The sequence below is a fragment of the Ursus maritimus genome, unplaced genomic scaffold (genome assembly GCF_017311325.1).
Source record: "Ursus maritimus isolate PB19 unplaced genomic scaffold, ASM1731132v1 scaffold_15, whole genome shotgun sequence".
NCBI lineage: Eukaryota > Metazoa > Chordata > Mammalia > Carnivora > Ursidae > Ursus > Ursus maritimus.
Genome location: NW_024423897.1, coordinates 37551184 through 37569504, shown reverse-complemented (window position 1 = coordinate 37569504; position 18321 = coordinate 37551184). Strand labels below are relative to the sequence as shown.

General features: G+C 45.1%; 1 protein-coding gene across 1 annotated transcript in view; it reads right to left on the bottom strand.

Annotated features, from left to right (window-relative positions):
- The window catches only part of ADAMTS12 (ADAM metallopeptidase with thrombospondin type 1 motif 12), a 284339-nt gene that overhangs the window by 155858 nt on the left and 110160 nt on the right, over nt 1-18321 (bottom strand). Inside the window, exon 3 of the mRNA XM_008692662.2 lies at nt 16888-17038. Coding sequence (XP_008690884.1) covers nt 16888-17038 — 151 coding nt within the window. The remainder of the gene's footprint in view (nt 1-16887; nt 17039-18321) is intronic.

The window sequence follows — 18321 nt, the reverse complement described above, 5'->3', positions numbered from 1 at the left end:
TCATTTTTAGCAATCCCTAATATTGTTTTGAAATAGTTTTTAGTAACTTGAAAAAGATTTATTGCTACTATTATTAATGTGAGATTTTGCACATCCCAATTGTGTGATTCATTATGTTATACTGTCTTACACTTTTACAATATTAAATTATATTGTCATGCCATGTATGTCATATTACAGAAAATAAATACAATACTCACAAACAGTGGTTATTTTTGTTTGTGTGATATGAGTCATCTTTATTTTTTTCATTTATATTTTTCAAATTTTCCAAGTAAAACGTAATACATATTCCTTATTTCTTTTAACTAGGAAAAAGTTTTCATCTAATTTGATTAAAACTGTCACATGAAGTTCTTTTCAAGCAAACGAACTGTAAACAATAGCTCTGGAACATGGTGGCCAGGAGTTCTAAACTCACACAGATCTTTGTCACTTCTAATAATGTGAGCGTGGGCGTGTCACTTAACCTCGCTGAGCCTCTGTTTTCTTGTCTGTGGAATGGGGATAATAACAGTACCTACAGAAGCCAGCTGTGAGTCTTCAGGAAGAGATATTCTCAAGTGGTTACGATGACACGTGGCACACAGAAGGTACTTAATCCTGATCCCTAGCTGGTCTGAGGGGAACTGGCCATCAGCTTGGCAGAGATGAGCATCCGCAGTGACAGGGGCTGTGGCACCCTTGCTTTCTTACATCCCAAATCATGCTTTACATGGTCATGCTTTGTGCAAGTCCAGGTGGCTTTGCGGTTGGTCCAAAGAACCGATGGGAGCCGGAGTTTCCCGAGAATCGTCCTCGATGCCATCTCCTACACCATCATTCCACAGCGCAGCCAAGGAGACTCATCAGTGAGACACAGTGGCTACCAGCCGCCAGAGCAGAGCCCAGTGCTTACTGAGCCCGTCATCCTCTCCGGTTTGTATGGAAATGTAGCCAAGCAAGGACATGTGCATTTTACAGATGGAGACAATGAGGCACAGAGAGCTTCAGAAACTCATCTGTGGTCACAGAGCCACCTCCTGTCAAGTTCACATCTAGATCCGTGTGACGTCAAAGCCTGGACTTTCCAACCACCACACACACACACACACACACACACACACACACACACCATCAGAGGGAGCACGGAGGCTCCAGTCCCCTCCCTTCTCTCCTCCACCCAATAACCAAGAAATGTGCTTCCTGACTTTCCTGCTGGCGGCTGGAGACCCAGCCCCTCAGCCTCTCCTGTGGGTAGCCATCTCTAGGTCCCTCCTGTGCTCCCCTTAGGCAGAGGGACTCCTTGGGCTCTGCCTGAACTATTCAAAGCGCCCCTGGGTCAGAGGGGAGAACACAGCCCTGCAGAGCCCTCCCTGTCTAACAGTGGAGGCAAGGCACGGAGCCCTGCAGGGAACAGCAACATCGACAAGAAAACCTCAGCGGACCAGAAAAACTTACAGCTTCTCTTGACTTTAACCCGCTTGAGACAGAGTCACCATCTATTTTTAAATAACTATTACAAACTTTAAAAATTATAACAACAGCAGCTCACGAGTCTCGCACGTTCAATATCGTGTCCTAAAACACGTGTAGCTTTTTGCATTCTTTACAACAACCCTATGCCCTGAGAGTGATTTTTATGAGCCCAGTTCCCCGATAGTGACTCACGAATAAGGGATGTGTGCTCATGTTCAGGGTGGGTGAGGAAGTGGGACACTCGTTGTTCCGGAGGCTGAAAATCCCCAGAGGCCTGACGGGAAGGGCGCTGGTGCCAAAAGTGAGGGGAAGCAGGCTGGGAGGGCACTGCCCTAGGAAAAAGACCAGCGGGGCACCTGGTCAGGGCTGCAGAGATGCTCTGGGGTCTGGCTGGAGGAGAGCTCATTGGCCCCCGATGTCTAGACCAGCATGTCTGATTTCCACCAGGACACAGCTGCTACAAGGTGCCCTGATGATTCCTGCTAAAATCTCAGGTCTCTGGTGGGTTCTCTTGGCTTTTAACTAACCTGAGTGAGACCTAACAAAATGTTTTTTAATAACAATAATAAATTTGAAATAGCAACCACTGAGATGCTTATTAAGCATTTAATATGTTGTATGTGTTTTACTTCTTTTAATGCCCCCCAAAACCCTTATTGATGAAAAAAGCCAGGCCCAGAGAGGTTAAGTAATCTGCCCCAGGTCTTCTCTTTGTAAGGGATAAGTGAACAAACGCATGATGAATGCACTAACAGTCTAGATCAGTGGTCCCCAAAGCTTTAGCCTGAATCAGAATCATGAGGAGGGCCCGTTAAAACACACACACTGGGCCCCACTCCCGGAGTTTCTGAGGATTTGAATTTCTAACAAGTTCCCAGGTGATGCTGATGCTGCTGGTCTGGGAACAACACTTTGAGAACCAATGTTCTAGACAAGGGGTCAGCCAATTTTATGAAAGGGCCGCAACAGTAAATATTTTATGTTTTGTGGATCGAGAGGCAAAATCAAGGCTATTATATAGGTGCTCATATAACCATTGTAAATGTAACCATTTAAAGATATAAAATCTGTTCTTAGCTCTCAGTCCCCAACAAAACAGATGGCAGGTAAAGTTGCCTTGTGGTCTAGACTCTAATTTCTGGTCTGGGCTCCCCCCTTTTCCCCCATCCCACACCAGTTTTCCTGTTTTTGTTTAGGTCCCAGCCGCCTAATGGCCGAGTCAGAAAAGTGCCCCTCAGCTTCGGCTGCTGAGAGTTTGACCAACGTCCAGCACAGGCCACAGAATAGCAGTGACTGTGGGAGAAATGCCACTACGGGAAAAACCTCCCCCCAGCTGGCCCCAAACCTCGGACACTCACAGGCATCCTGGTCACCATGGATTTGGAATGTCCCATGTGGATGTCTGGAAACTGATCATTTGTTTGATTTTTCCGGGGGCAGATGACTTTAAAAGTTCTCTATTTAGTATCGTTTTCTTTGGGAGTAGAGGATTCTCATAGCTTTTTGCAAATAGTTAACGAGATGATAATAAAGACATCAAATTAGTGTCACGGGCTTTAAAAGTACATAATTCTTTGCATATTTTCGACCCCAAAGTGGAAGATCTGGTACTAAGGTTATTCTGTATTTATAAGGAGTTATCTATCAGAGGGTTTCGTGTTCTGAATTGTGTCCATGGGCTTCCAATCTTTCAAGCATCCACTTCTGTCCCCAGGGATTAAAAAGCAGGGGAAGAAACCACAAGCCTCCTGCAGAGAACAACCTCTCCATTTGCCCCCGGGATGCACACAAAATGAATGGTGTGGAGGAGACCTTCCGATAACCACGCTCAACCACTGCCAGGTGTTCCGATGATGACCTTGAGTGGTCCGTGCACTCCCACAGCTATCGGAGATGTGTCAAGAATTCCCTGACTCATTCCAGTTATAGAAGACATGACTCAGAGCCGGTGTCTATGCTGGATCTGCTGGGCATAACAAGGTAAGCATTACTGCTTTTCATGGCATGCCTGGAGAGTTCTGCAATATGCATAAATCCGCTCCGAAGGTCTCCAGCAGGGTCTAAACAGGCTGGCGATATGTTCCCCACAGTGCACTCCGCATGAAGGTTTAAATGCTTTTCCACCGTGATAACACCCTATACCACGCTCCATGGCACAGAACTAAAAAGCTGACACCCCAACCCACTACCAGTGTGTGCCCCTCTACGTCCTGAAAAAAAAATGAGATGGAGGCAAGGACAGAAAAGGAGAGTATCAATCACTGCATTCAAGCACGCACACTCTCTTCGCTATTAGTGAGACTCCGGCAGAGCCGGTTCCCGGGGTTTCTCAATCTTTCACACATGGGCACCCGATGCTGGGAAGTGGGGGGCTGCAGCGGAAAGCTCCCTGGAGGATCAGAGGAACGGGCCTCTCCAGGAGAGTCCCAGGAGGTGGTGACTGCCAAATGCCGGCCATTCCTCTTCCCCCGCTAAGGTCCATGATCCCTTATTCAAAACCCTTGGGGCCAGATGGGCTGGAATTCAAAACGTAATCTGGAAAGCAGAATGGCGGTTAGTCGGGGAGAGAGACAAAGGAGCTGTTTAATGGGTGTAGAGTTTCTGTTTTGCAAGATGGAGCGCTGTAGAGACTGGCTGCACCACAACGTGAATGTAACACCATGAACTGTACAGTTAAAAAGGGCTAAGATGGTAAATTTTATGTTACGTGTGTTTTGCCACAATTAAAAAAAAAATAACTTGGGTCATACACTCTATTAGTGAACACCCCTATGGGGTCTAGGGGAGCATCCTGACAACACAACAAACTGTACACCTAGTCTCACTAAGATAAATACAAGTTATAAGCAGCCTCGTATCAATTTGGGTTGCATTCTGCCACCAAGTAAGGTTGCTAACCACTAAACTACTTTTGGATTTCAGGGGTCTCTGGGCTTTGGACTGGTAGCTCAAGAACTGTGAGCCTGTAGCTCACGGATTCCACCCCACCCCATTTGGGTATGAAGTTTTCATTAACCACGGTTTACAGATGACAAAACAGAAATAAGAAGCAACGAGAGTAGGAAAACAGGCACCTGCCCAAGTCACCTGCCAGCTAGCTGGAATTCGGATCGGCCTGATTCTACGGCTGAGGCTTCACCTTGACCCCAGGCTACCACGGGCACAGATGTGATCAATAAACTACGGAATCCTACAGAAGTCCCTGGAAACATGAAGACAGCATCCAAGAGAGCTCAGCCCCATAGCGGTGTTGGTGGAAGGTGCGTGAGATGCAGCCATCTGGGGGTTTTGATCATGACCTCTCCCCCTGGACAGGCCAGGACTGCTCTCCCCAGCCCCTGATTCACATCCCCCTCTGAGCCAGAATCACGAGCAGGATGAACCACTGCTCTGTCCCCAGAGACTGTCCTTTGATTGTTTGTTACTGAAGTACAGAATAACTCCCATCAGTTGGCTCTCGAACCCCCTTCCCCTCGACACTAACAGTCTGCTTTCGATTGGGATTGTTCCCCAGAACTAAGGTGTGCAATTGAGAAGCATCTTTGATTCTCTCAGCCTGGCACAGCTCCTGCGTATTCCCGGGAGAAACAAGACCAAAAGGGGTCTGAAGCCGGACAGAACTAGCCAGATAAAAGCCTTTGGCTCTCTCTCTATGGGGCGCCTGGGTAGTGCAGTCGTTAAGCGTCTGCTTTTGGCTCAGGGCATGATCCCGGTGTTCCAGGATCGAGCCCCACATCAGGCTCCTCCGCTGGGAGCCTGCTTCTTCCTCTCCCACTCCCCTGCTGTGTTCCCTCTCTGGCTGGCTGTCTCTCTCTGTGTCAAATAAATAAATAAAATCTTAAAAAAAAAAAAAAAGCCTTTGGCTCTCGTCTCTGGTGTCTGACGTCCCTGTCCTGTCCTTTGGTGAGGAGTGGTTCTTAGCTGCCGAAATTCTATCGCTCTGCGTTGGTACCAGACCCGCATTCACAGCTCCTGTCTACCGCACACCAACGTTAGCACCCTGGGGAAGCCACGGTGGGTCCCGTGTCCCGTCACAGCGCTGGCTGCCGGGGAGGGACAGAGCCGTCAGCAGTGACTCCGCGCTCGGGATCCCACCAGGAGAAAGCTCTGGTGTCCAGAGGTTATGGAACACAAGCCATCTGCCCCCGTCTGTGGAAATTCCGCAGCAGGATTCCCTCAGAAGCGCGGCGGCTATGGTGCTAGCCACAGGCCCTGTTCCGAGCCAAGCTCTCAGCCAGGGAAAGCGTTTTCCGAGGGGCCTGGACTCGCCCTCGGCTCAATGAAACAAAGAACTCCTCTGTTGACTAAGAGAAGACGCGGGGCTTTCAACACGGTGTATTTAACGAGACGGAAAGAACTTCCATAAAATCCTGAGTCATCACAGCTGAGCAAGCTGTCCGCCTCCTGGAGCCAATGGTGTGCAATATGTGTGTTTAAACACACACCTACACACCACACACACACCACACACGTAAACACACACATACACATACCACACACACCACACATAATCACACACCTACATACCACACACGCCACACATGTAAACACACACATACACATACCACACATAGTCACATACCTACACACACCACACACGTAAACACACGTGTACACATACTACACATACACACATAATCACACACCTACACACCACACACACACGTAAGCACACGTGTACACGTACTACACACACACACATAATCACACCTACACACCACACACACCACACATGTAAACACACATGTACACATACTACACATACACACATAATCACACCTACACACCACACACACCACACATGTAAACACACGTGTACACATATTACACATACACACATACAACATAATCACACCTACACACCACACACACACCACACATGTAAACACACATGTACACATACTACACATACACACATACACACATAATCACACCTACACACCACACACACATACACACATAATCACACATACACACCCCTCACTCAGGTTAAATTTAGCTAAAACGTGAAGTCCTGAACCTAGAATAACAATCCCACTGTATCTGACGTCACTCAAACACATGTGGAGTCTTTTTAATCAAGCACCCCATTTCAAGAGACGTGTGTGTGTGTGAGTGTGTGTGTGTGTGAGAGAGAGAGAGAGAGAGAGAAAGAGGGATGGAAGCTGGATAAGTAGGTCCTCTAATCTTACTACAACATCACATTCTCCCCTCTCTCCAAGGCGTTAGGGACCCTGGGTCCAAATTCAGTCTCCGGACCGCCCCTTCTTCCCTCCGATGCTCCAGCTGGTGCTGACACAGCAGACACATCCGGTAACTCAGGGCGCCGAGGTCCTGCTGTCTCAGCTGCAGAGCCTGACATGGCAGCCCCAGCCGGCCTCCGAGGTCAGCAGCCTGTGCGCCGAAGTTTTAGGTCTGGCAGTCTGCGATGGGGCAAGCGTGTAAAGGAGGCGGAAGGCCCAGAAGGAGAATGGCCCACGGCAGCCCTGCCCTGGGGACACTGGAGAGATGGGTCACACTCTTTGCCTTTCAGGGGTGAGCCGCCAGTGAATACAAACCCACCTGACGGATTATAAACCACACTGTATGAGTAAAGAATGTCACCATTGCTTTGCTTCGAGATACTGCAGAATAAAAACAGAAACAGACTCACAACATAGGAGAGTGAGAAGAATCCACAAAGATCTTCCAAGCCCCTCATCTTACTGATGAGGAAACAGAGGCCACGGTTCATACCCCGTGTCCCAGGTAGGGAGGGACAGAGGGGGCACAGAATGCGGTTCTCCTGATTTCCACTCCATTCTTCTCTCAACTCTACTATGAAAGAAAAATGTAAAACTCATTTGCTTATATGTGAGCACAACTAAAAATAATGATTAATAATTATTACTTTTCATCGATGGCTAATTGTACAGCAATCTCAAGCATATCGTGCACATGTGTCAGATTCACTTTAATTTTTTGCCAGCAGAGCAACTCTAAACCCAGGGCCATGATTTGCAGACTGCAACACAAAAGGAAAACATAGGGCCCTGGGCAGGGGTAGAGAAGTCAATCTTTCCTTTACGGCCTGAGACCTCAAGCCACCCTGGTGGGTGACCTCATGGGATTGCAAACACCACACCAGGAGATGTTCAGTAGCTGAATGAGAAGTGGACAAGCGGTCCCTTCCAGGTCACCTACCAAATGCCAGCTTAGGAAGGAGAGGACTGCTGCCACGCCTTCTCCCCAGACACTGTAGGACGCTCACTCCTGAACCTCCCCCTCTGCGTGCACAGGCTCCCCCTGGGGGTGGAAGACAGCCACGGGAGCAGGCCTCCCCACGTTGATGTGCCCTGGTCACTGGCCCAGACAGGGTCACAGTGGTAGTGGAGTCATAGTGGAAAGTAAAGGTGGCCGAGAACCCATCCTGGGAAGGCAGGGGGGTGGCAAGAGGCAAAAACACGTAAGAGCTGAGGCTCCAAGCACACAGCACAAGCTCCACTGTCTGATCAGACTTCACTTGCAAAGCACAAAGTCAAAGATAAAATCATTAAGAATTTCAAGATGGCTACCACGGAGCACTGCTCTTCTGACTATGACTCTGTGTGGCTGCACCAGTCACACACTTTAAAGCCAGTCCTGACTAACCCTTATTGTTGTGTGTACAGTCTTCTTTTGCTCACACAGCATAACCAACTCCGCACATCTTCGAAGAACTAGGGGATCACTGTGCGGGTAAGCTAACAAGTCACTGCTGCGTTAATCTGCTAGGGCCACCAGAATAAACTACCACAGGCTGAGTAGCTTAAACAGCAGAAATTTATTTCCTCACAATCCTGAAGGCCAGGAGTCCAAGATCAGGGTGTTAGCAGCCTTCTTTCTTTCTGGGGACTTTCTTCGTGGCGTGTAGATGGTCGTCCTACCCCTGTGTCTTCACATGGTCTTCCCTGTGTGTGTCTAGGTTCAAATACCCTTTTTTTCTAAGGACACCATATGGAATTAGGACCCACCTTAACGACCATATTTTAATTACTTCTTTAAAGATCCTATCTCCAAATATAGTCACATTCTGAGGTACCAAGGGTTAGAACTTCAACAATGAAATTTGGGGGGACACAATATAATCCCTAATAGGCACCATTCCTCAAATGCTGATGTTCTGTAGAAGTGCTCTTGGCGAAAATGGCTCCCTAAGAATTTATACCCAGTCTATGGCTTCCCTCAGACAGACCTTCTCTAACCTCCTGATCATATTGGGTTCCTCTTCTATACACTCTTCTGGCATTTGTCACAATGTTCACATGTACTATTTTTACAATTTTTGTTAAGTTCTCCTCCTACAATCTTGTAAGTGCATGAGGGCAGATCCAACTTGCCACGTTCAGAGCTGTGTCACTTAGTATCTGGCCCATAAAAAGCATCAAATTAATATATCCTGAAGGAAGGAAGGTCAACCAATGACACACAAACTCATGTAAATTAAATTCTGGAACTTTCTCATCTTTGGCTTATTGGCCCAGAAAGCACCCTAGGGATCCACTTTTCTGCCTTTGGAGGAGAGGATTCGAAGCATAAAATGCATTCATAATTTCCTCAAATATTTGATTTCAAATCTAACAAGTAAACTTCCTTCCCCATAGAGAAACAATTTCATGGTTATTTATGAGACTTCCAGCTGCTGCACAGAAATGGGACTATGTGGGGGTGGGAATGTTTGTTTTCCCAAACACCGACATTAATCAAGCCATGGGACAAATACATAGTTAACATTAACTGCTGCCCAAAGAACACATTCGCCTTGCCTCATTGACTCAGAGCACTCTTGGAAAGCTTGGACCCCCAGCCCTGGTGAGATAAGTGTCCGCTCACACCTGCAGGACCCTACACATCGTTCACTCATTCAATGACAAACATATATCAACAAACAATTATTAGGCATCCGACACTGGGCTCGATATTTAGGACACAAGTATCCCTGGTACGAGGATGAGTCTGGTAGTGGAAACAGAATACAAGTTCAGTAGGATAATCACTAATGAAGCCATGATTCATCATTTACTCACTCATTCACTCCACATTTCCTAGGTGCTTACTATGGCAGGCTCTGTGCTAGGCAGCTGGGATACAGCAGAGAACAAAAGTGAGGAAGTGTGTGCCCTGAGGGAGCCTACATTCTAGGTGGGAGAAGACAGACAATAAATGAATACACAGATAAGTGATATCAGGTGACGACAAATGCTCTGAAAAGAGAAAAAGCAGGATACATGGCGTGCACAGTGACAGCTACTTTCGATGGTGATCAGAAAGGCTTCTCTGACTGGGTGAATCTGAGCAGTGACCTGAGCTGGGAGAGAATAAGCCACGAGGAAATGGCTGGGGGGGAGGGGTTCCAGCATGAGGGAACAGTAAATGCATAAGCCCTGAGGCGAGCCCATCTGAAGGAACATCTAGGGGGCAGGGAAGGAGACGGAGGTGGGGGGGCAGGAAGGTAGAAGTCTCCAGGGGCCACATCCAAATGCAGGGTGAGCTCAAGAAAGGGGCTCATTGGTCCTCCTAGGGCCAAACATGTAGGGGGAGGGGAACTCACAAGGAAGCAGCTTTTGAAACAAGACTGAAAGGATGCCCAAAATTTGCCTCATAGACCAGCTGAGAACTGTCCTCCCAACTCTCCACAGGAAGCTGAAAATCTGTTCAGGTTCAGAGGCCAGCATTCGGGATGCTAGTGACTGACTCGGCCCTCTCATCTTCCAAGGCATTTGCTCTTCTTTGCCTCTCCCTGGAGAGCACCCCTCTCCCGCCTGCTTTAGGCTCCCAGGCCTCCATCGCTACATTCCCACCTGGGTCAGTATTCTGTTCACGACTGCATCCCCGGTTCCTAGAACAGTGCCCGGTGCAGGGGAAGAGCTTGCTGAGGGAATGAATGTTGCTTGCTTTCTCTTACCCATCCCTCCTCTTCTTTTCTCTAAAATCAAAATTTGAAGTAGTCACTTTCAGCTACAACCTCAGGCCAAGAGTCCCAACCACGGCCACATTTGGTCTCCGACCGCCAGGCATCAGCATTTATCTACTAAATTTCCTCAGGAAAATCTGGGTATTATCAGAGGTTAAACAGGTTCCACAGAGCTAAATACAAGTATGTAATAAGCTGCCAAATGCATGAGAGGGTCCGTAAACCCGAACTTACAAGTTCAACATTGCCGAGTTCCTGCCCTGGTAGGGAACTCGGTCAGACCTTGGAGACACGCTTATGAATAAGCAGACATGATTCCTGTCCTCATTGAGCTTACGGTGCTGAGGAGACACAGACAGATATTCATCATATGATAAAGCCTGACGTAGGAGAACGAGCTGGTGTTAAGAGTCAGAGGAGAGGCATCTAAGACTGATGGAGCCAAGAAGGTTTTTCTAAAGGAAGCCATCCGTGAGTCCTAAAGCTGAACAGAAGTAACTCAGTAAAGCTTCTGGGGAAAACACGTTTCAGGCAGAAGGAACCTAAAGGCAAGGGCTAGAGGCAAGGGAAAGCAAGACTTCTTTGAGGAATAAAAGCTAGTTCAGAATGGCAAATGCTATGTTTGGAGTGCTATGCTCCAGATAGATATGGTACGTTTGGAAAGTAGGAGCCTATGGCCCGGAAATGGTGATGGAACAAGGCAAAGAACTGCCAAGTAGTGAGGAAATGTAGGGCAGGGAGTACGCGGTGAGGTCTGGCTAATGACGAAAGGCTCTGACTGGATCAGGGAGTATCTCAGAGCTACTGAGCTACTCCGGTGCTGAGGCACCTCGTGCTTTGAGCCCCCATTGTCTTGATCTTAGATTTTACTAAGCAAACAAAAGAAACTGGGTTATCACTTTCTCTTTCTACATTTACCTATTATGTATTTCCCCGAATCCTCCCCAACAGTCCTCTCATCCCTCTCATTGGTAAAAGCTCGAAGCGCTTTCCAATCTTTCCACCAGTTCTGAAAGCAGATAATCCAAAGCAACATGCCACCTCACTAAAAGAAAAACAGCACAGAACAACGGTTAAAACGTTAACTACCTCACAGCAAAGTCAGGTATGGATCACTGTGGAGCGGCCATAATCATGAGGCGATCAGGTAATCAGGAAATTCAAGATAAGTCTCGGGCAGGTTGTACTAAGAAAGTTTGCTGTTAGCCAAAACAAATAAACAAACAAAACAAAATAAAACAAACAAACAAACAAAACTTGTGCACTTTAGACCCAGTATGGAGCATGATAATGAATTAGAATCAACTAACTGGATTTCCATAAGATCAGAACAACCCCCTGCACACTCTACATCGGTTAGTGATCTGATATGCTAATTATTCTAATGAGCTATTGTTAATGTTATAACATTTATAACATTTGTTAGTATGTGGCAATGTCTGTGCGTGCCATTTAAAAGGCAACTCAAAAATTTCCAAATGACTTCAATAAGAAATCTACTCAAGACTCGTTCCTCACAATATGGTAGACTAGATACTCCGAAAAACTCTCCCAGTATTAAGCCCCTGATAAGCACTGAAAAAGGGAGGAAATCTTCAGAAGCCAAAAACAGAAAAAAGAAAGAAAGAAAAAAAGCAGAAATTCAGAGAGAAGAGCAAAAGATGGACTGTGGTGATCTTTTCTACGTGTCACTTTGGCTAGGCTGCTGTCCCCAGTGTTCAATCAAACACTAATCCGAGTGTTGCTGTGAACGGTGTCTCACAGATGTAAATTAAAGTCCTTTATCCGTTGACTTTAGTCAACCCAAAGTAAAGAGAATTATTCTTGATAATCTGTCGGCCTGATTTAATCAGCTGACAGACCTTACGAGTAGAGCTGAGGCTTCCTAGAAGAAATTCTGCCTTGGACAGCTGCTTCAGCCTAGGCCTGCCCCTGCAGCCTGCCTTTCCTGACGCGGCCTGCCCCTGGATTTGGGATTTGCCTAGCTAGCCCCCACTACTGTGGCAACCAACTTCCTGTAATAAATCTCCTCATATACATCTCCTACTGGTTCTGCTTCTCTGGCTGAACTCTGATGGGTGCACACAGCCGACTGTGGAACTGGGGTATCTGCTGCTCACTACTTTTGCTCTGGAGGGAAAAAAAGACAAGCTTAAAAGTAAAATCAGAGACTAAGTGAAAAAGTGAACCAGAAAATGAAGAGACAAGTCAGCATACCTAAAGCTGGTTCTCTGGGTTTCCACTCTGGGAACAGGAGAGAAAACTATTCATGGAGAATCTGTAGCCACAGCCATAGATTTGAGGCCCAACTTCACAACAAATATGTTTAAGTTCAACACTGAGCAGAGAGAGATACCACTTCCTACCCACTAGACCGGCCAAATTTAAAAGTGAGGCTGGCAAGTATTGGACAGAATATGGAACAATGGGAACTCTTCACTCACCACACTTGAACAACAACTTCGGAAAATAAGTTCACATCATCCAGTAAAGCCAGATGTTTATATCCTATGAGATCCTCATACCACTACTTGGTGTGTGTGTGTGTGTGTATGTCTTTGATAACCCTATGGACTTGAATCCTAAGAGACTGTTCAAGAACAGTCTTTACAATATAATATATAATAGCTCCAAACTAGAAACAGTTCAGATCTACTCACAGGAGACTGGATCCAGTGGTACATTCACATCGTGGAATCCAATTACAGCAGGGAAAATGAATTAATTACAGCTACATGTCCCAGTACTAACATAAGGCAGAGTGACAAAAAGCCTGATACATGCATTAAGATTCCGTCTTCTTTCATGGTCTTACCATATACTATAAAAATAAAACCAGGAACAGATACCCACGTCCTAAATCCAGGCTGTCAGCTCTGAAGACCAAGAATTATAGCCTATTCACATATGAACCCACAGAACCTAGGAGAGCACAAGCCATAAAGAATATACCCAATAGATATTTGTTGAATGAATAAATTTTGAACACAAAAATGCATGCCAGGAACCAGACCCCATGTTCCTAGAGTCCTAATGCATGAAATCCCAGACTCTGATCTTACCTGTCTGGACCTCTTTCTGCCACAGATGACCCTGTAGCTGTTAGCATCTGATCTGACTAGTGTTAATTCCCCTTCCCCAGCTTCCCAAAACCATACTTCTCTTGGATACTTGCATCTAATAGCCACTCAAGTCCTAGTATATGTTCTTGACCAAAAAAAAAAAAAAAGCCTTCAGATAAAGGAAATTGTCACTGTCAATAAAATGAACTTCTGAAGAGTTTAATAAAATGAACTTTTGGACCATATTGATAAGGGACCCACTGTGAAACTCCTGGACACCCTTCTACGTGGGAGATCATCAAAAGTAAAGAGACACATTTCAGAGAAAAGTAATTGATGCATTTTCCTTCCTGAACTACTAGAGCACTTTTAAAGTACATCCCTTTTCAATACCAAAGGTGTTCCTGCTTTAAACATTACAAAGAACATTTTACACAAGTAAAGGGGATCTTTCTTGACATAATCATAGTAATTCAACTTTGAAACACCAACTGACCTAAGTATAAAGTGTACCTTAATGTTAGCTAATGAGATGGCCACTGTCAGTTAATTCCATCATCTCTGCAGGGTAACGTGGCATAAGAACAGCGCAATTACTTGTTTAGCAAGACTAAGTCCATTTCAACATACCAAGATTTGTAAAATCCAAATGTCACGTATATTTTAAGAATATTCGCAAGCACGTTAGATTATTCTGGAATCCCTAGCTATCGTTTAGGCATTAAATCATGTTTGTTTGTCTTAGGAATAGAGATGGTCACAAACAACTGACACTTTTTCAACTTCCAGAAAATGCACATTTCTTTATTCTTTCTATCAATGTTATGTAGATGAGAGGCTAATATACTCTAGTCTCATCTATAAGATGAGACTATGAATCACTCTCCGTTTCATTCCAATGATTTACTATATTTCTACTTTGCATCTTACACTATGTTACATACTGTTTGGGAAGGGAATTCCTATTCTCACGGGGCTCTCAACACAGCTGATAAAACAAGATTTATGTATTCAAAGAAGACGTAAAGAATAACCATGAGGGAGTATAAAGTCCAAGTATAATAGAACCTTGACTTCTAAGCTTGGCTATATTCTTTTTTTTTTTTTTAAGATTTTATTTATTTATTCGACAGGATAGAGACAGCCAGCGAGACAGGGAACACAAGCAGGCGGAGTGGGAGAGGAAGAAGCAGGCTCATAGTGGAGGAGCCTGATGTGGGGCTCGATCCCATAACGCCGGGATCACGCCCTGAGCCGAAGGCAGACGCTTAACCGCTGTGCCACCCAGGCACCCCTAAGCTTGGCTATATTCTGAACACCTACCACCGTGATGGTTTTGAGAGTTCACTCCCTTCTCTGAGTCACAATTGCTTCTTTGGTGAAAAAATGGGCTGCATTAGGCACTCAAAGATCCTTCCAACAGAGGTATCTATTCAATTCTGACATTGTGAGGTTTTAAGCTAGTTTAAGACAGTATCTTTTAGAAGATAGGTGTGGAGAATTCACAATGCAAAAATTGTTCCAAGTGGGATTAATCAGAGAAGGTTCCAAAGTAATGGTAAGTCTTAGGGTTGGAGGCGAATGAGTAAGGAAATGATATGACAAGCACTATGGCTGAGGTATTGTTTGTGACCTAACAAGGACATGACATTAGTAAACTTCACTCCTTTCCTAGCCATTCCTTCTGCCATATGATGAACTATGCGCCATTCTCAATTCATTATTAATTAAGTCTACCTCAACAGAGAAGGTGTTCAAGGTGGGTGCATGAGGAATAGCCTAACTCATTTTACAGCACAACTGTGGCTACAGAAGCGACTCTCTGGCCAAGTTCGCTGGCTGCCCTAGTAACTTTCTCTGCTGTACTGATGACCCAGTGATCTCAAAAATAGCGAATCACACATACAAAGTGTTATTCCATCATCCAATGTAATAGGAACTGGGAAATTCTTCAAGTGATTAGATCAGGACTAAATCTCACACAGAGACTAAGTTATCTGGATTGGCAACTTAATCAGACCATCAGAAGACTCTCTTCCCTTCTCTTAACTCTTGCTAGAAGGAGATTTAGACGGTCTGTTATCTAATTTAGGACAAAGTTGGAATAGCTTCCTAAAGTTAAGGAATGTAAGCAGCTGTCCATTTTGTGTACAGGAACATTATAGACTCAAAATTTCTTCTTGTTTACATACTCTGCTAAGATTACAGAAGAAACTCCCAGGAAAGTTACCAGGGTCTGGTATCTATCCCAGGGTCTGGGTGAAGTCAATAAAGAAATTACTTGTCCGGGGCGCCTGGGTGGCACAGCGGTTGAGCATCTGCCTTCAGCTCAGGGCGTGATCCCGGCGTTCCAGGATCGAGCCCCACATCAGGCTCCTCCGCTATGAGCCTGCTTCTTCCTCTCCCACTCCCCCTGCTTGTGTTCCCTCTCTCGCTGGCTGTCTCTATCTCTGTCAAATAAATAAATAAAATCTTTAAAAAAAAAAAAAAAGAAATTACTTGTCCCCTTGTCCTCTCCTTCTCCTACTTGCAAAGTTCTGAGTCCTCTCAAGCCTTAATTAGAATTCGCCTGCTCCAATTCTTTCACTATCTATCTATTTTTCTACTGAGCTCCATGGTTCCCAAATTCTTAAGACATATAAATAATATTATGGATTCCTTTTGTTACCTGTCCCCCTGGCCCATTTTTTTTTCCTCTGAAGAAAAGAGAAATTATACAATACTTAAGAAAATGTCCCAATTTCCAGTGGCTCTTTATGCATAGATTATTATATCCTACAAATCAGAGAGAATGTGGGAATCGTAAGGAAACAACTTGGGTCAGTTCACCTCTGAAAACTATCTGAAACTGTTTAGTACAAGTCAGAGAGGACCAGTTCAGATCTTTCCTGAGCCGAGGGGCAGGGAACACACGTCAGTGAACTACAAACAAAAGACAGCCCAAATAGGCTTAGCTGAATTCATCATCTGATACTGTGTTGATATTTCTTTCAGATTCTCTTCACACATCAGTATCAGCACCATCGCACACTGAAGTCTGCCTTCCATACACAGATACGACAAGCACTTTGGTAGTATTCTACACTAAAGCAGCATAACTTTGCTAATACTAAAACTCATTGTCTTTAATTTAAACTATCGTCCTCTAAGGGATTCAAAAAGTTTAAAAAACAAACAATTCACCATTATAAATATCATGTGAATATCATCGATTAATGAGGCAAGGATGTGGGAGATGCCTTTTCCCCTTCCCATTAAGAACACAGAGAGACTAGAGTATAGAGAAGTGAAATTATTCCAACAAGGACACATACTTTGTGGCAACAGAAAGGGGGTGGAGATAACAGATTTGAGTAAGAACAGGTCATGTTGTAATAGAACAATATGGAACAAAACAGACTCCTCAATGCGGTGAGGAGATTGAAGTCACAATACCGTTTAATCCGCAGGCTGGTTCCTCCTGCTCTGGAACTCTCTGCTTCGGCTTCCTATAAATGATGTGTGGGTGGTACTCTCCCTCAGCCAGTGGATGCTTTTTGACAGGCTCAATGAAGAAGTCTCCATGTGGTAGATGGAAAAACCCAGTCTGTAAATATATGTAATACAAAGGTCTATTTGAATCAATTCAGTATCTATGCAGGGAAAATTAGTAAAGTGAAAATTACATAGATCGTGATGATCCCTTAAAACCCATAAGAGCGGTGCTTTCAAAATCTGCCATCTTGGGGTGTCTGGGTGGCTCAGTCGTTAAGCGTCTGCCTTCGGCTCAGGGCGTGATCCCAGAGCCCTGGGATCGAGCCCCGCATCGGGATCCTCCGCTAGGAGCCTGCTTCTTCCTCTCCCACTCCCCCTGTTTGTGCTCCCTCTCTCACTGGCTGTCTCTCTGTCAAATAAATAAATAAAATCTTTTTAAAAAAATCTGCCATCTTATCTCACAGAAAAGCTACACATAAATAAGTTAATGGGATGTCTTTGTAGTCATAGTTACTCAATGTTTTGGGGTCATGGATCCCTTTGAGATTCCAATGAAAAAATGTACCCCTACACATGTATCCAAAACGTGGCATGCAACGCTGCAGTTCGTTCCCCTGCCCCTAAAACCCATTGCTGGGTATCTATGAATCTTCAACTAAGAACCAACGCTTCCCAGTTGCCCTATTAAGGAGTTGGTACCTATATGCCATATTCCATTGACAATTTTTTGGAACATTTACCCATACGGGGGCAGTCCAGCTAAATGCTGCTTGAAGTGTTTTTGCCACAGTGCTCTCATGGAAACAAAGAAACAAAGAAATCTGAGACTGAGTTTTCAGGAGTTCACAACGCAAAGTCCTCTGTCAGGTTCCACGAGGAGGGGGGCACTCTCATTCACAGATGTGAGAATCAGTGATATGCTGGAAAAAGCCCATCAATGAATAACTCTTTCTGGAGGTCAGGTCTAGAGGCAGTATATGCTACAACTCTTTTCTCTTTAGGAAAATTTCTTGGTGCCCATTTGAGATGTTTAGAAAACTCTTTTGTGCCAATGATCACCTAGGCTGGACTTAGGGCTCAGGATCTGAATTTTATATTAATGAAAAAAAGAACTTGCCCTAGAAGACCTGCCTAAGGCATCACACTGAGGTTTATCAGGAGCTCAGACCATGGAATCAAACTGATTCAATCCCAGCTCCTCCACTTATGAGCATTGTGACCTTGGGCAAATGACTTGCTCAGTTTCAGCTTTCCCAAATGAAAAATGGGGATAATCAAGGGTTGTTATGAAGACCAAATGAGTTAATACATGCAAAGTTCTTAGAAAAGGACCCAGCTCATAGCCTTATCTATCATTAGCCTCTTTCCAGATTTTATGTCATTTCGTTGTGTTAG